Here is a 20,044-nt window from a genome sequence, read left to right on the forward strand (position 1 = left end):
CCATTACCTAGTTACTCTACACAATATCTACATGTAAATATGAAATTATGTGTCATACCATGCATAATTTCAAACTTCTACATATTCTCATACACTCATTTGGTAAAGAATATGATGTAGCACTGAAGCAACTGGAATTATAATATCACCACAAGGAAGAATTAGCTGAGGCAATTTACATATCATGTTAAGACTACTAAAAATGATAGACTTAAACTCCGAATTCAGAGTGGCGGTATACAGTTTATCAACTCTGCTGTTCTTCTCATTGAGTATTGTGTCTGTATTTTGATATCCACCCAATCCCATCAGCGTTGCTTATGATTGAGATTGGCGGGTACTCACGAGAGGTGATGTATTCTGGAGCCTTTCCAGGGCTAAGTGGTACAGCCTCTTCATAATAGCCCTCAGGGAGGGACGAGCTGGGTAAAGGTGGGGGGCCATTATCCGGAGGCTGCAAGACAAACATAAATACATACTGCATTGAAATAAACTGAACGTTTTATTAAGAGTGCACTAATATAAGAAATTACACCACAGTGATGACACATAAATAGTCAAATGATTAAATATTAAATAAAATAAAAAAAACTGTGCAACCAATATTTATTAAACAGACGTTAAAAAGTAAAGGGCCTTATTTTGATGGTAGCGCAGAGACAATTTTCAAAGAGGAATAAAACAATTGTGAAACAATAAAACTCGGCAGAAACAGTTTACTTGTGGGAAGGAGCAGTTTGATTGAGTCGTTTATTGTTAGGTCTACATCTTCAAAAAGATTGGATTCATGTTTAAAAATGTGCCTTTAATAATACGACTCAAACAATTTAAAGCAGTGGTTGTACAGGAAAGCTCTGATGAAGAGCGCTCTTTGAAGAAACCAGTAATTTGCTGATTTGTTAAGTGGCATGCTTTACAGATGACAGACAGCTAGATCAAAACAATACAGGTGTGACCATTTCCCTTTTCAATACAAATGCTTTGACAATTTCGCTTTATTATTAGGAGGCAGGTAAAAATTATACTTTGTAGATCAAGACTGGTGTAAAACATATTCTGAAAATAAAAAATCTGTGTGCATCTCATTTACTGTACAAACCCATTTGGTTCATGTGTTTTTTAAAATGCAATTTAACTTTCAGAGGAAGTACCTCAGTAGCTCACTTACTGTAGTTCTGTTCGTGTGGCAGTATATTTTGTATTGTGTAACTCCAGATGTACTTTAAATTAAATAACACAAAGCAGAATTTCTTTGAACTTCTTTTCGCCTAAATGTTTACTACACTACTGGGTTACCATATGGGAACATTCCTGATTTTTGTATGGAAAGAGAAGAGAAACTTTAATAAAAACTCTCCAGTTTTAGTTTTAAGTGTTTATTTGCAAGTTTAATGGTCATTACATGTATGTTTTTGAAGATTTACCACCTCCCCACCTGTTCTTCGTTAGAATATTTTCTTTTGGCTGAATGTCTGAAGCCTATTAGGCAATCTGCTGTAGCCATCTCAACCTGATTATGGTTCAGCCCTCCAATGCAACAACAGTTGCTGCCAGGTTCTAATAATAAATAACCAGTGCTCTGGAAAAGCTACAAATTAAACGACTGTTGGCAGATGCACCAAAATGATGAAGATTATGCATTTGAAAGCATTTAAATAACTTGCTCAATTAACAGTGTGTGATAATCAAGAATCGTTTTTAGCTCTTAATATAATTAGCAGCATTTACACTGGTTGTTTTATGATTGTGCTCTAGATACTGTTTTTTTATTTTGTATTTTGTTTTGTTTTTTGGTATTTTTTTTGTTTGTTTTTTACAGTTGGGAAGTATTATTCCAATTGACTAGCTGCAATCAGACCAATGGACTCAGGGATGCCAGTTCCACTTTAAAACCTCAGAATTGCGCCTCTATTTCCAGGGAGTCGCTTACGATTCTACCTTGCTGCTTTTTACTATATTGTGGGCTTCTTTTCATGCTTGGTTACTTTCTCTACAGTGACAAAATACAATTTTTCCAATGCACAGTAGTAATGAGTAGATCTGAGCCTCTGGCTCTTATAACAATACTATCTGTGCCATATATTCATTTAGGTCATGTACTTATTTAATTCAGTTTATTTTAAAAGAAAAGGCCCATTGAGATAAAGCAAAGGGATCTCAAGTCGTTTTCCTGTTAGTAGCAGCATCATTTAAACAAGACTAACACAGACATTTTTGGCATTGACAATAACAGCTTGCTGTCTTAAATTATTTACATTTGTAAAAAAAAAAAGAAAAAAAAAAGATTCCATAAGAGAGCAACTGAGCAAAAGAGAAACTTTTGTTCAGAAAAAAATATTAGCTAGGACTCACAGTAATGCAAGATTTTCAGCAATGAATATCAGTAGCATTAAGCCAGGAATCCCACCAAGTACCCAAACAAATTGAAGGACAGTAATCTAGAACTACTATTTCCCATTTCAATACATTTCATCTGAATGTCATAGAATAGCAAAATGTTAAAAGCTCCAATACCTAACTCGCACTTAAAAAACAAAATGAGGATCTTTAGAAAACTATCCACATGCTATTTTGGTACAGCACAAACAAAACTACTCCATTCATCTTTATTGAACCCTGGCAGAAATATAACTTTCAAAAAACGTCATTGAATGAGGTAACACCTTAGTAATGTATTCAAGATTGAATTCCTCTGTTCATTAACAGATCAGACAATCACTGCAATCAAAGTCCAGGGTTCTGCCAGGGTTGTTTTTACAAACCAATTTTACGTGCAGGGTGGCTGCATTGTGTTTATTCTCTCTTCCATGAACCACAGTTTGAAATTAAGTTAATACTCTATCTGAAGTTCACAATACACTTTTAGCCCTAAATGGATTGGTTACAGATGGTTTAGTCAGACCGAAACACACTATACAAACATATTGCACTTCAAGAAAAAGGCCAAAAAGGAAACCTGATTAATTGTTGCTGAATTGTTGCTTTGGTTTTGGCAAAACTGATGTTAATTACGACATGTTTTAGCACTCTTATGGTGCCAAACTTTCCATCAACCATATCATTAAAATGAGAACTAAATCAGTCCTTCTAATATATTTATTGCAAGACATGGCGGGGCCCCAAAACCTTATCTTATTTCCTCTGGGAGAACTGCCTTGGTGAACTAATTATTGGCAACGTTTGTCATCTCTGCAACATTAAGTGAATGGGAAGGAAAAGGAAAGGGAAAGCCAGTGCTGGTCAGATTGAATGTTGAACAATAATAGTTCCTTTCTGAGAAACCAACCCTTAGAAAACTTTAGCCTACAGGAACAGTTTATTCCACACACAGTTAACCTCGGGTAACTCTACATTCCACAGGGATGCCATTTAGTGTCCACTGATCCGAGGTGTCGCGTTAACCACGGGTGCACATGAACCACGGCATTAACATGCATATAAGTAACAGAACCCACACGTTTACGGTATTACAGAAATGTACATTATACAGAATTAACTCATTGAACAAAAACAATAATAAACAACACAGCTTCACACAGAAATCAAGCATTATTAATTGCTTCACATGCGCTTTGAAAGTTCCGCAGACGAGTTTGTTATCCCAAATAACCTGAGGTTTAAAGCTAATTGAATGATAACTCATTTTTCGCTCCCCGCTCACAGTGAACTGATACCTTAACCAGCTGCACTTTGTAGTTTCCAGTCGGAGTTCAGTCACATGAAACGACAGTGTCGAGTTATCCACTGGTCTTTTTAATAGTTTTTATCCCTTCAGTACCGATAATAAGTGTCGATTAGTGTTGTTTTAAGTAAAGCATGGTGTTGAATCAAAAAATTAAGAGGCAGGATGCATATATTTTAGATGTAGAAAATCCGGGAAGACTGTCTGTCTAATTAAGTGAAGGTGTTGATTTTTCCACCAGCTGAGTTAACAGAGGTTGACTATATTTATTTATTTTAAACAAAGACCAAAAACTACTATGTGAAGCAGAATGAAAATACATACTGAAGGGCACTCAATAATGGTGTTATGCCAGGACCCCCATCAATCACCTAATTCAACTGCATTTTGTACAGCAGTATCTACAGAACTCTCTTATAAATGCTTAATATGGTAAATTTGCAGTTATTTTACAGTTACCATGCAGCTTTTCAATAATTGACTATATTCTTTACTATGCTTTTCTCATTAAAATGGGATATCCAAGTGTATGTAGGCCCACATGTGCAATTTTGAACAATATCATCTTATTCAATATTTATCACAGGTCATAATGGTAATCAACATACTGAAGATGATTTAAAGAAGGCACACACATTAAACAAATGATGCAAAGAAGGATAAATCACCTTAAAATGCGGACAACTACAAACAAACCTACAATACATGCAATATTTGCACATCATTGTCACTAAAACTGTGGCTTAGCTGAGAGAAGACTGCTGAGTGAGGAGCCTATCAGTCCCAAGGCCAGGGCTGTTTGAATCCTAGCCAAAAAATATTTCTTTAGAAACTAAAAGAGCTGTTGGATATACCTGGGGCTTCAGGGCTTTTTTAATTTATTTAAGTTTCTACTAAAGGGAGAGTGGTGCCCTACTTCTATAAAGAAATTATGTGGGCTGTTTATAAAAGTGAACGAATCCAGCTACATTACTGGCAGACAAACTATATTCTGGCATTTTTGATTGTTAATGTTTCAGACAGTCTTGCTTCACTGGAGGTTATACTTAATTTCCCTTTTACCATTTATCAAATCTAAAATAACCCAAATTAAATAGACAAACAAAACGGACTAACATTAAACAGTGGACGAACAGACAAACAAACACAGTGAGTCAGAACAAACAAGTATCGTGCTGGTCCTTCCAGCACAAAATAGCAATTGTAATATTTATTTATTTATTTATTTTAATTAATTTTCCTCTCCACTCACCGAACCCCGAGTGAGTGAAACGTGCATCTCTATATACTGTTGTGCCGGGATTTAGTTACTAATTAATTATTCATTTGAATCCCAGCATGTGTACTAATTTGTGCAATCCCTGTGCTCACATACTATTACATGCTTAATCTGCACGTGGAGTGATTGTGTAAATCCCTGTGCCTAAATACAACTACATATTTTAACAACACTCCTGCTAACTAGCCCACATTATATCCTGTGCACCGGTGTATATTCACTAACATTAACACACCACACACAACATATAACACAAAATACACACAGGGATGGGGTACACTGCCACACAGACAAAATGCAGAACATGTCTATATGGGAATGTGAATCAGAGCACACTAAATTGTGCTTCCCAATCAAAGAAACATCATTTCAGAACAGAACATTTCCCATTCATGAAGCATGAAACTTACATAATAATGTGTAGGGTGCTGTACAATAAAAGCTGTGGTAAATCCTAGACATATTTAAATATCTGTGAAGCACATCCTGAAGAAATCTTAAAAGAAAAGCCCATAGTTTCTGCATTTTCACTTGGGAATGTGAACACAAATGTAATAGGCCAACAATTACTATCAAACAATCTTGTTAACAGCTAGCTGTCAATTTAAATAATGTAATTTTGTTTTCATTGTAACAACACACTTGAAACTTCACCGGTCACGGTGCCAAACATTAATATATATTATATATATAAGTATATATATATATATATATATATATATATATATATATATATATATATATGTTGAACAAGAACTCAGTTACTAAAAAATTCAAAGAACAGTGAGCATATTGGTTTAACAGTATTATGTTTCTCATGAAATATATCCTACGCAAAAAGCCATAGATTTTTTTCTACTTAGATTCATGAAAAACTTCATAACCTAAACCCGCATTGTCCTTGTAAGAGGAATATCTATCAGAAAAATAACAGGCCTTTCTTAATACAGCGGCTCCGTTTTTAATCTTTTCCTGGCCCAAAATCCAATAATTCTAGCAGGGACTACTGGGCTCCCTAGCAGGACCTACTTGGGGCTTTGCATGAATAGGCCATTGTATAAAGAAATCTAAGTCCGACTTCATCAGATTAATGAATATTTTCATACCAGGACCCCTCGGCAACAACACCACCCTGTAAAGGCTGCTTACAAGATTCTACGTTTGAAAATGAGCAGGCATAACCTTTTAATAATACGTTTAGAAAAGCAGCAGTATCTATTTATAAAGACCCCTATACACAATTTAAATAAATGTTGTGCGTGTTGTTTGTATTGAAAACAGGGGGTGGCTTCTTGAACCTTGCTTAGAAGCTCTGCCCAGTTTTCATTCCTCATCTCTTGACATGTGAACACTGTTAACAAGGTCGTAACTGCTTTATAGAGCGTCCACTCTCTTAAGTGCCATAAGATGGGAGTGCTGGCAGAGAGATTCATTTTGTGAAAAGGCTGCAGTGTTTTCAGGTCTTGGTTTCAATCAATCATTCTCACACAGACAGACACACACAAATATAAAAACACAAACACAAACACACACACACACACACACACACACACACACACACACACACACACACACACACACACACACACACACACACAAACACACACAGACATGCACGTGCACACACCCACACAAAACACCATACTCCTCTATAAATTTCTGTCACTTTATTCTACTTTGCAACAGATGCATAACCAGCGACCATTCCTTACTTAGTTTCTGATTGTGTAGCTCATGTCAGAATCATTTTCTGGGTCTGGTCACTACTTGAATGGGCGACCTCCAAGGACAACCAGGTTGGTGGCTCAGTTAGTTTGGTTCTTAAACTACAAGCAGCTAAATAGCACTCATGATCCCTTTACCGTATTCGCCACTGTGTTATCATAATTTGTCTTACTTATCTGTTATTGCTTGGCTCTGAGCTTGCTTTCAAACAAGAATTAAACAGACTTCCTCATTTTATTCAAGTAATGTGACAATGGGACCTTTCAACTCTGCTGGCCACACCCACTTTCTTTCTCTCTCTCTCTCTCTCTCTCTCTCTCTCTCTCTCTCTCTCTCTCTCTCTCTCTATGTAGAGTATATAGGGACAGTCGGGAACAGTGAGTTGTCTGTTCAGTGACAGGCAGTTAGGACTGTCCAGGCAAGAGCAAAGGAAGCTCAGAGTCAGGTAAAAGACAGATTTAAAGAAACGATAATAGCTCAATATTAGAGCAGTAGAAGACAGAACCACTGAAGGTTTACAACTTATAATGGTGTTTTTTGTTTAGAATATGTGGACAATATCTGTAATCGCAACAAGTGGGGTTCCTCAGACACCACTGTTTCATAACACCTGCTAAGAAGGGTGGGAGGTAGTGGGACAGCTGCAGACTCCCACAACCTCAGTCTGTTACCACTGCTTCTGATTCAGTAGCAAGTACTGCTTAACAGGAGCTGGGTTTTCAAACACCACCATCCCATAGGCAGCAGACTGTTTTAAATTTAAATATTTTACCAGGACAACCCCTTGAGATTAAAGTATTTGAAATGGGACCTGGGAATTCGAGGCAGAAATAAACAAAAAATACTAAACAAAACAATGTTCGATCAGAAATAGCAGTTACCAAACTCTTTAATGAAGCTTGATAAACTGTTCTTTGTACTTCCTTAGGAAATAATGTTCAGTTATGCAACTCTAAACAGCTGCTCCTTGTAGAAGAAATAGTTATATTTTATAATATGTTTTGAACAAGTTGGCCTATTGTCAATGTAAAAACATTTACAGTATTTACATTAGGCACTTAAAATGTATGAGTTCCCAAGAGAGAGTCCATATTGTCTACTAGGCATGTATCTTTCCTACACTGGGTGGACTTCCCCTAAAGGCTGTGGGAACACCTCTGAACAGGTGTGTTCAGTAACAGTGATGATGTACTCTAGGCTGAAATTACTTTAATGGTTCAGAATTTGATTACGAGTGCATGGTAAAGTCAGAGAAGTCATCTATTGAAATAATAATAGTAAAAGAAACCAACAGATTTATTTCAAATGTCAAAAGAAACCACTTAATTTATATTAATATTTCGATTAACACTGAGCATGACAAAAGCACAAATGGTACTGGGAAAGAAGGAGGGGTTTCAAAATAATTATTCTCTGTTTAAAAATATAAGAAATTCCAACATAACCCATGATAAAGCTAATTTTATTTGTCTAACGTTCTCCCAACCCCAAAGAAGGAGGAAATGAAACACAAATGGCGCTTGTCTGAGTCAGGCCTCTGGTTAGTCAGCACAGCTGGGCGGGTGGGCAAGCACAGCCAATATCAACACAGATGGAATCCATCTGAATCCCCACAGAGCTGCTATTCTGAACACTCAAAAAGGGCTTGTCATGCATGCAGTTTGGAGCCCACATTCTTTTTCTTAAAATAGATAGATAGATAGATAGATAGATAGATAGATAGATAGATAGATAGATAGATAGATTATTGTAACTCTTTAAAAAGAATGATAACCATACCAGTCTTCCCAGTACAATGTAGTATGCCCTTCCTGTGTTATAGGTCACAGGGTCTGATGGCAGTTAGACCATTGGCGTGAAACTGAGCACTGCACAGGAAGTGATTTCATACCAGGAAGCAACTTTTACTTCTATATCCTCCTTGACATACGTGCATGTTCCAAACTGAAGTATAAGACTACAAGCAAAATAAAACAGGTGTAGTATTGCTAGGGATTCAAAATGATTTTAACTCTCCCTTAAACCTGGTATGGTTATCAAATAGCATGTACTATTGTTGCTGTATAGATTCACTTTGTATCATTTTCTGGTGACTTTTTAAAAGCACCCATGTGGCCTTCACATACACATCACGTGCACCAGAGTGTAACCATTCACCTGACAGAACTATCATGTAACACATCTGTGTGTTCCTTTGTGCAAACTATTGAAACGGAATGCCCGACCCCATTGAAAGTAAAGCAATGAAATACACCATCTTTAAGGAGTGAACTGTATATTGTATTCATTTTTTTTAAACCGAAAAATACCATTAAAAAAATAAAATACACTTTTATCATTGCGTGTGCATCTTTTATACAGGAAAATGTGAGACCTGCAAAACGATAGTAATTTCTATTAGGTATTTTTTAATTGGCTCTATGTACTTAAAAGCTTTGAGAATAGGGCCCAAAAACATAATCCACCATTGATGAGGATACTTCCACTGATTGAAAAATAAGTACAATTATCACCAGTTCACAGCAGATACACTGTAAAAGCTTACATTGTACCAAGACCCAATTTTATAATTCTTCAAGTTGGTAGGCACCACATATTATTTCAATTTAGAATTGTGTGGACACTGAATTCCATCATTTACTACCAAACTACACGGTCCTGACCAACAGTTGGATGAAACGAAAAGTGGCATGACTAAGGTCTACATTCAGAATAACATCTCCTATAGATTACATTTAGCTAGTATGTCCAGCTCTGTCAAAACCCAGCACCATGCGTCAACTATAATCTCTACATTACCATCTGCGGCTTTTAATGAAAGCCTGGACACTTATCCACTGTGCAACCCAATAAATGTGGTCTGGCAGACAAGATCCTACTCTTTGGCAGACCAAGGCTGAAGTAAACCAACGAATGTAATTCCTGCTGCTACAAGACAAGAATTTTAAAGTGTATATTTATAAAATATATTATTTTAAAAGTATGCCTGGGGGAAAACTGGAACATTAATAAACTGTAATTGCAGCTACGAAATGATAAGATTGCCAGTATTCCAGGAAAAACAAAGGATCTCAGTATGAGCCAAGATAGGATGTTTCCAATTACACAGCATAACAGTAGCATGTGTATTAGTCTTAGACATGTGTGGAAGAGAGAATGACAGACGAAAGAACAGTGTACAAAACAGCACGGAAAGAGTACAGCAGAGTGAAACTTGGCATGTCATCTTCAGGTTCTCTTATATTACAATACAATGCAAACTTAATTTTTTATAGTACACTTCATGTAGGCAATAAAAGATGACTTCTTTCAGAACATGGAAACTACAGCGGGGGGGGGGGGGGGGGGGGCAGTAGACTAATGTTGGATGACTAGACCTGTGCATAAAGACCCTTAGTGTTTGTTGCATGTTGCAAAAGAGGTCAATGTAAAGCACCTGACTTTATCCTGAGCTTCTATTACTACAGCTAAGGTATGACAGAAAATAAAATCATAAATCTGCATATCCTTCCATTGTTGCACACTTAAAATATTTGAACTCAAATTTGGGTTGAAAGAGTTGTTCTATTTATTTTTAACACTAAAACAGTAAGGAGAAACACAAGTAAATACTTCCCTCTTTCTTGTTCCTGCATCTTCCAATGAATGTTATTATAATGTATGCGAGTATTTATGTATCGTTTTTTTTTTTCAAGTAATACAAAAACAATAACAGTATTATTTTACATCTCTGCTGATAACCAATTTAATTCCCAATGAATACTCTGCAAACGTAGTGTACCACCATATATATTTGTTTTCAATGTATAGCCAGAAAAATGTTTTAGGTTGTTTGCCAGATATCCATGATGTAATTAAGAAATATAAATGGTTTAACAATAGTGGTTTTAATCGATTAATCGAACAAAAGGGGTTGATCGATTAATCTAGTCTACCCACGTGCTGCAGCAAAAAGCAGTGCGTGAGAAAGAAATCGAGAAAGACAGCGAAGACCTGACTGAAAAATACAGTTTTCGGAATTCCTAGTGATTACACCGTGTAACATTTTTTTTTTCCTGGGTAGTAAGTGTTATTTCCTAATTGCTTATGCCTCAAAAGTATAGAAAATGGCTATTATTCCCCACAAACTTTGCTTTTGTGACCAGGACAGTGATACTTCAAAATATCACTATTTCCAATGGGAAAACGGGCAAATGTGTGTCTTTTCGTTCACATCAAGTCAGAAAAAAACAACAAATTAATCCAAATTAACATGTAGTTATACTAAAGTAATACAAAAATGACTACAAAAGATTTAGAAGTGAGTAGTTTTTCGATATTTACGATTATACTGTATTTATATTTGAAAGTATAGCGGCAACAGGCTTTAATCAGATACTTTTGTTAACAAAATAAAATAAAAATCTAGATTTAAATACAGCTTCTGTTTGATTTGCTGCGTGCAGATTGTAGAAAACAAGCAAATGAGGGTACAACATTTTACTAAACAATTATTTAATAAAATCTTTAATAAAGTTATAATAAAAAATAAGTGGAACAAACATCACAATTACTTTTCGTAATTGCATTAACATTATTTAAAGGCTAGTCACGGGCTTACTGTAATAATAATAGTAAAAGCAGTTCCATTTACAGGGATTTGCTGTGAAACAATGAAATTGGATTTTAAATCATCCACGTCCTTACTTTATCAAGTGGAATGAAAAACGAGAAAATGAGAGCAAAACAAATATCTCTGAAAGGGGACACAGCAAAAAAATAAATTAAAAAAAAATACTTTTGAGAACCACTTGCTCAGAAGGAAGGATAAAAGACTACAGCTTGCAAGATTTGCTCTTAGGGGCTTTCCTTTCACGGTGAGTTTATCTTGCTCAGAAGGAAGGATAAAAGACTACAGCTTGCAAGATTTGCTCTTAGGGGCTTTCCTTTCACGGTGAGTTTATCTTGTCTGAGTCACAAGTAAGTTGATTTTTCTTTTTAACAATGTATTCTATTAGTTTAAATCTGTACCATAGCAGTGCATTTACAGCTCTAGCCTAAGTATAAGTCTTAACTAAATTAAACTAAATTAAATTAAAATAAAATAACACTGAATTAAATAAATTACCTGTTTGTTTAAAGTTAGTACAAAAAACAGCCCAACATATCCAACACGCTATTGGTTGTAGTACCGCTGCTAATTTACAGTAATGCATGGCACAGTACTTTATGTATTAAATTAAAAGACTTGCTTCGGCTAACTTCAGGTTACATGCAAGTAAACATTTTCACTTATTGTCAAATTATTCAGTTAAAGTTGCCTGTAAAACGTTGGGCGTCATTAATAAATGCTTGCAAATAAACAGCATAAATACCAAGTGTTGCTTGTAGTTGTCTTTCAATACAATTGCTTTTAATAGCGTGGGGTTTATTAATCGATTAATTAATCGTCCAGATGGGGTGATTAATCAATTAAAGGAAAATGCCAAGATTAAAAGCCCTATTTAGCAAAGTTTCATTTTATACAGAATTGCACACACTTATCTAAATAAACAGATTACGGCAGCCTTGTTTCTTAACAGTGCAAACCCTGACATTCTACTTTCTCTCGCTGTTTAAATCTGAATCGATTAGCATTTGCTTCTCACAATGATATCAAGTATTTTAATTATAGAACTGTAAGGTCTAGAGAACAAAATATATATTGACCTGATTAAATAGACTCTGATGTGTATCCACTTTCTGTCATGCAGATTGGTACTGCTGATTCAACCTGGCCAAATCCCACTAAGAAACTGTTATGTTCACTCCACTTTTCCTTTCTCATAGCCAGCAGTAGTCTATGACTATAGAAAGTGTGTTTAAATTTAAATTTAAATTAACCACAGTTTAAGAAAGAAGCACATTAGTACACAACAGCACCATATCGCCACACAGAGGACATTTAAAAAAAAAAAACTGGCAGCTTTATTTTTTCCGAGCTATATGCTCCCCCCCCTACCCCCGTCGGAAAAGTCCTGGGGTCATGGCCACCTGGCCCCCGTGGTGGCGGCACCCCTGGACTACAGTATAGGAAACCCCAATCCTGAGATCTCAAAGTACAAAGAAGGTCCCGGATAGAGTTAAGACCCTTGCTGCTTTCTATTTAGGCACATTCAAAGAGAATGCAAGACCTGCAAACGTAGCATTACAGTAATCCAATCTTGAACTGATGAAGGCATGAATGAGGTGTTCAGTATCTGCTTGAGTTAACGTACTCACAATGTTCTTAAGATGGAAGAAAAAAATCAGAGACATGTTACAGTAAAAGAAGCACTGTATATCGAAAGCATGGCTATCCCTCAGACCCAACATCAAGCACAGGAGGCAAATATCCCTTATCACATGGTCTGCATACCTCAGAATCAGGGTTCTCTGCCCTGCAGGTGTTATTATGGCTTTGTACCTGAATCTGGGCGACTACAGTGTGAAGCACAATCCAGCTCTCCCTTTGACAGATACAGAAAGCCAGGCAAAACGGTCAGAGAACTTGGACACAGAAGAGGCCTTGTTCAGCACAACCTTCAGTACTATACACAGATGAAATCCCAAATAGTAACTGAAACCAGAAACTAGGAATGTACAATAATTACATTTTCAATTATTGTTCCAGCATCTCCTTATGGAAAAACAGGTTGTCAATAAAAAGAGAAAGGTCAAAAACATAGTGGCAGAAGTGGCACTGATACTTTTTAGACTGTCACAAACACAATTATTGCTGGTAATATGATTCAATTGATAATTTTTCAGTACAATAAATAATCAATACTAAACAAATTAAAATCTATAATATCACTATAATTGATTAATTAAAAATAAATAAATAAATAAAACAAGTACTGAGAAATGTTTCATTATTCATGTGGCTAAACATTGGCTAGTACTATTACCTGTACTTACAGGTGTGTCAAGTTTCATTAATATCGGTAATTGTAATGTATACTCTGCAATCGAGAAGCACAACCAGGTGCTGAACAGATCTTACCAGCCATTGATGAGGGATTTCTGGCAGGGGCATCTGGGGTGGAGCTGGCAGGCCACTGTGCATCTCAGTCTTGTGTAAAGGTTCTGTGATCAACACAGAAATGGATACAGAGAGATCCAAGGATATAAATCAGAGATTACAGTTCTCAGTGTTATAACAAACATAGTGTATGCTTATGCATATCTACAAGACAAAGCAGTTACCAAGAAGAAGTTTTCATAAACTCCTTTCTCAGCATGTGGAATAAATTAACAAATGTCCATGCAAGCTTTCATTAGATGTGGGCTATTAGTTCTGGACTTTGACTGGTTGGGCTAATGAGGCCCACATGTTTAGAAACAGCACATACCAATTTTTGTATTACCATGGGATGACTGAATCTCAATAGATAAAAATATGAATTGGATTGAGTCCCTACAGGTGTTTTTTTTTTTTTTTTGGTTTATATTGCCCAATTTTTTTAACCCAATTTTTCTCCCCATTTTAGAAGTCCAATTATGTTCCCCAAAACACCCAAGGAGAACTGAAGGTAAGTGGGTGTCCTCTGATCCCACTGGCATGCCTCTTTACACCCGAGATCTTGACAGCAAGGATGTCCACAAGCTACCAGTCCCTGGAGGACAAATGCCAGCCACATGGATGTCTGCTTGAGCTCACCACATGCCTCGTCTGTAGGGGGCACTGTAGCACATTGAGGTGACCCAGTCCCAGCCAATTTAGCCTCCTTAATTTGCAGGAGCAACGCTCCCTGTTGAATCCCAAACTTAAAATGTCACCTTCGCCCAGCCAGGAAGCACTGACCTTTTGTTGCCTGTATCCTGTGCAGAATGTTTGTGATCAGAGCCTTCTTCTCTCTCACGGTGGCACTTAGGTACTCGCGTTCAAGGAGCTCCAGGAAGAGCTGCAGCTCCACCACTAACTCCTCCATCGCTGAAAAACAAAGGTATTTTGTGCTGTCAGAAAATTTTCGCAGGATAATCAACTCAGGGGAGATGTTCAAGGAGGGCATAAAGATGTTTCGGACTCCTGTAAGTGGATTGTTCGTGCACTGGGTTTGCAATATATCCAGATGACTTTTTAATAATACAGAAAAACACACAGACTCATTTAATTTGAAGTTTTAACAAATCAGAGCAGTGCAAGTGCTCTTTTCAGTTTATTAAATGCTTTAAATATTGGATTAGTTGGTTGTGCAGACCACCATAAATCCCAAGTAAAAAGCTGTCTGGGAGATCCACTGCTTTACAAGTTTAACAGCATTAGTACTTGAATTCAGTAATACGAATATGGTTATTACATATTTAGCTCTTAGGCTATAAAATGCAAAAAGCTAAAAACGGCCACTACAACATTCTCTCTCTCTCTCGCGGCCAGGAGAGAGGGGAGGGGGAGCCGAGAGAGTGCGTGGGGAGCAGGAGTTGGGAGAGGAGAGAGGAGCGGAGAGAGGTGGGGGTGGGGGAGGCGAGGAGAGGAGTAGAGAGAAGAGAGAGAGGGGGGTGGAGAGGAGAGGGGATAGGGAGAGGAGGCCAGATGGAGGAGAGTCGGAGGGAGGTAGGAAGGAGCGAGAGATGCTAGGGAAGTAGAGGAGAGTAGAGTAGGGGAGGAGAGAGAGAGGGCAGAAGAGCAAGGCCTCTCTCTCTCTCTCTCTCTCTCTCTCTCTCTCTCTCTCTCTCTCTCTCTATATATATATATATATATATATATATATATATATATATATATACACACACACACACATACACATACACATATACATATATACACATACACATACACACACACACACACACACACATATATATATATATATATATATATATATATATATATATATATATATATATATATATATATGTCACTATATCACTAAACTGAAATTTCTATACCTTACCTTAATGCATGCAATATAAAAGAGATATTAAATTCAAATATATGCTTACCTTCCAGTATATGGAAGTGTAGTATAGAATATATTGAAAAATAAGAACTGTCTTCAAAAGGCAGAGACTTGACTTGATCAAACAGCAATCAGTTTTTCAGAGATCCTCAGAGCATGGACCACACAACTTGTAGTTAACAAGTTGAGCGATACTTGACTGGGGTTTTGCCTTGGTTTTTATAGGATTTTCTCTCCATTGAATATATCAAGAGTCCCAATTAAATCTGATCATCAATCTGCCCTGACGGTTCCTATCTTTGAGTTAATGATATTTTCTAGAAGGATCTGGTCAACTTCTTTTAAAACCAATTGAAGATACCTTCTTTCCAAAAATATTGAAACCTGATTTGGCTCTCTTTTTCCTAACCCCTCCTTTCTCCAAAAAGTCAGGTGAAACAAAATTCACAGGATCCCTGCTACAATATAGTGCAATATGATACAATGGTCATATGTGTATAAAAAGAGATGTTGTTTTATATATTTAACATCAACTCACAGCATGAAGTGATTTCTTGGCCTGGACCGGTATCTTTTCAGATAATACAGGAAAGTGTACATACTAATTTTTATAACTAAGCTCTCATTATTTTCTTATAATATAATGAGATGAATACTGTCTTTCGTAAAACACCTTCCATTGGTTATCACTCAAGGTTGGCAAATCGTGCTTTTAAGAGCCAACACCGAATCTTGCTTTGAAGTGCCAAAGACCAAGCTTTATCTTTTGAAGGTCTAATGCCCTTCCAGAATTATATTGTGTGTCTGAGATTAACATCTACCGAAAAACTGCAGACCCCAAAATTATTTATTTCACATTCAAACTCTACAGCTTTTTCTGCAAATGACCATGTTTATTACTGCAGTAAAATTTTTATATGAACTAAACATACATATTCTTTGGTTTAATTGATATTGTAATGTCTAAAAGACACTTTTTGTTTAGTTGGAGAAATTGAACTAATTTTTTAATTGATTTAATTAAATTAACATTATTTCAAATGTGTCTTAACAATATATTTACAATATTGTCAACACCTTGCTTCTGTTATAATAAACTTTTACAATGTGCTTTCAACAGTTTAACTTTAAATGGCATTATAAGATGTATTTCTAATTAAGTTACTTCAGTATTACAGTTGCTGCTAGAAATGGTAATATTATTTTACTCCACTGATAAATCTTTTAAGTTTTGAATGGAAGGTCTAATTATGTATATCTAAATACACGCTACTGTTAACATATTAGAATGGTACAGTGTTATAGTGACTGAACTAAGTCTAACCTTCTTCATTGTTCATACAAAATCCAGTCAAAGCAGGTTTTTAAGACAGCCTTTGCTTTTTGCCAATTTTAGGGTTGATTAGTATGAAACACTATTGTAAGCATTTTTCAATAGTCATTATTTCAAACCAATATCTAACATAACGTGTTAACACGTCCTACGTTTTCTGTTCCCATCTCTTCCTGCCGGTTCTAATTCATATCTGTTATATATAGAAAATGATTTGTATGATAAACTCCTATCTTCTGTTATCCAAAAGGTATTTCCGTTCATTAATATTAACGAGTTTGTTCATTATAAAGAGGATCTTGGCTGTTAAATCGCTGACCATCAAAAATCCCCACTTCATCGGCCAAAACCAATGAGTCATTTTCAACACTGTCTGTACCACAAGCAGGTGAGAATCAAGGTAACAACATTAGTTTGTATTCCTTTAGTAAGTTTACTGTTAGAGTTACATTTTATACTATTTTTATTTTATTGTCTTGCTTCTTTTAAATACAACATTCTTATAGTTGTGTTATTGTACTATAAATAAAAGATTTACTTCTAACCCAGAGGCTCCTTTTAGATCAAGTCTTTATACTTCAAATAAGATGCATGACTGCCCAGTCATTTAAACTATACATTTAACTCCCAGAAATATAGCAGCAGTTCTCAGACTTTAAGTTGTTGATTCAGTTATTCTGTTGTCATCACTTTACAATACTTGCTTTTAAATCGTCTTTAAATAGGACTCACTCCTTTCTTTAAATTTAGAGGCTTGATTATAAGTCTGTTCTTTTTAATCGGTTACCCTGTACACTCATTTTTTAAGTCTTTTTAGTTTTTCCATTACAAGATTTTTGTTATTTTTCTACTTTAAACATCTACACTAATATAACATGTATATATTTATTTCAAAGTAAGTTTTTCTTTTTTTACTCAGCTCAGCAGCTTTCTCCAGAAAGTTAGCCACCAAGGTGTTGCACCTAAATCAAAGATTGGCCTACTTCTGATCAGGGGCTATGTGATGGACAAGGGAATCTGCTCCATTACATTTGTCCATCACTGTCTGCCAAGAGCTGGTCAGCCTGCCCTTTCTCTGCATGCTTTTTCACAGACAGTACATAACATCTACTTAATATTTTCTACCAAGTATACAAGTCTATTTGAAACAGAGTACATACAGTATTACTATGATTATTGACAAAGAGTGTATCATATTATTTCAATCAATACAGGCTAGTTTAAATCATCCTATTCATGTATAATAACTCAGCACGTTCCCAGCAGGATTGGAACTCTGCACCAGGCCTGTACAGATCTGCTGAAAAAAACGTTTTCTAAAACACATTACAGTCATTACAATATTTGTTGCAGTTTGACAAATATTAAATGTGCATCCCAATAACCTGCAAAAACTTCAGTCTTGTTAGCTGGGCTCCCATCTCTACATTCTCATTCCCGTCGTCAGTGGGCAAACACATTTTAACTAAATCTGGGTCCATCAAAGAACCGCACACCCTTGCAACCTAGGTCTTCCATGCAAAAGGATCTAATGACTTATAGCACAAAAAGGACGTGCCAGAACCATCTGTGACAGTGCATTTTAGAGCACACTGACTACCCAGCCACACCTCAGCACCTTGTCAATGCCTAAAGTCAGTCAGGATCAACTCTCTAAATATAAACTTTGTGTGAAACCACAAGGAAACAAAGTAGTGAACTGTATTAGAGACAAAAAGAGCAGATCCCCTGGTCCATCAATTAGTTAGAACACCCAACGTTCCACTGTGGGCAGATTGTCCATATAATGCAATTACTATTGGGGGAGGGGGCGACCATTTGCTTACAGTTACCCATAAAGGAAATATAAACCGCAGTGCAAATCATGAGCCTCAACTCTGCTCAGAATGGTAATTTATAGTCTATTTTCATCCATCATGAGCTTTGTTCCCCTATATATACTGTAACTTAAAAGCTCTATACAAACAAGAATGTCATATAAAGGACATACGAACATAAGAATGACAGCCAGGGGATAATCTTTAATAATACCATGCATCACACAGCACAGACTTAGGGAATCAAAATGGGCAAGCCACAGAACTTAGTTACAAGGTAAATAATTTTTTTACATTCCAAACATAATGAAAACACGCTTTGAATTCCACTGGCTGATTTCGTCGTAGACATTAGTTTGTCCTATCAAAGAACTAAAAACATCCCTGTTGTGTTTTTATGAAAACCCCAGGCTGACACACACGAATAGTATTTTAACTGTTTATTTGAATACTTTGGCTTTAAAAACAGACACGATAAAACAAGATCCTTTTCACACATTCCTGTTTAATAAAGCTGTCAAAGGGAAGAAGTATCATACTGATGCTTTAAGTTCCTCCCAAAAAGATAAATAAAACACAACTAAGTGTCAGAACAACCATAATTCTTACACAACCTATTAGCATGCATTTCTCAAATGTTTGTCTTGTTTGCTTGCGGAAGATGCAGAAAGCTGGATGCTCAGTGATGGTGAGGCTCAGAATGGTAACTCAAGGGCAGCTTCAACAGCATGAGCTATGGTATTTAGTATGGTACCACAATTACATATTTTGAAATGCTAATGTACAGTACAATAACAATCCATTGTAGTACTTTGCTAGTGTATCAATATAAACCATATCAAAGCCACAGTGCAAGATTAGTTTCGTGCCGCAGTGTTTCTGTTAATGCCAGGATTTCTTAAGGGGAACACACACTAGGGTGACATTTTGAAGTTTGTTGTAATGGTTAAGCCAATGCAAACGAAAAAAAGAAATAATTTATTCAGGAAACTTTCACACATCATACTAAAATCCATGTTTAGTTCTTTGAAAGACAGTTGCACACACAAAGGATATTTTAAGGAACAAAGTGTTTATTACATGGATTAGTCTCATTTCTGGTTCAACCACTGGAGGGGGACCCATGCCTACTGCAGTCCAGGCAATATTTCCACATCAAATGTAAAATAACAAACCGGCCTTCAGAAAAGACCCACTGTACTGTAATAATAAACTGTGCCTTCTGGTGCAATAGAGTGAAGAACAGACCACCCTCACTCAAACCCCATTGCTGCTTCTTGAGGGGCAGACAACAAAAGACAAGCCACT

At 36.3% G+C, this 20,044-nt stretch overlaps 1 protein-coding gene across 5 annotated transcripts in view; it reads right to left on the reverse strand.

Annotated features, from left to right (window-relative positions):
* Positions 1 to 20,044, reverse strand: part of LOC121330288 (actin filament-associated protein 1-like) — a 78,448-nt gene that overhangs the window by 22,768 nt on the left and 35,636 nt on the right. For all 5 annotated transcript variants that reach the window (XM_041276710.1, XM_041276726.1, XM_041276700.1 and 2 more), the window contains exons 2-4: positions 14,491 to 14,619; positions 13,690 to 13,772; positions 346 to 454 (exon numbers count right to left, since the gene is read on the reverse strand). In XM_041276710.1, coding sequence (XP_041132644.1) covers positions 346 to 454; positions 13,690 to 13,772; positions 14,491 to 14,619 — 321 coding nt within the window. The remainder of the gene's footprint in view (positions 1 to 345; positions 455 to 13,689; positions 13,773 to 14,490; positions 14,620 to 20,044) is intronic.

Source organism: Polyodon spathula, chromosome 2 (genome assembly GCF_017654505.1).
Source record: "Polyodon spathula isolate WHYD16114869_AA chromosome 2, ASM1765450v1, whole genome shotgun sequence".
Taxonomy (NCBI): domain Eukaryota; kingdom Metazoa; phylum Chordata; class Actinopteri; order Acipenseriformes; family Polyodontidae; genus Polyodon; species Polyodon spathula.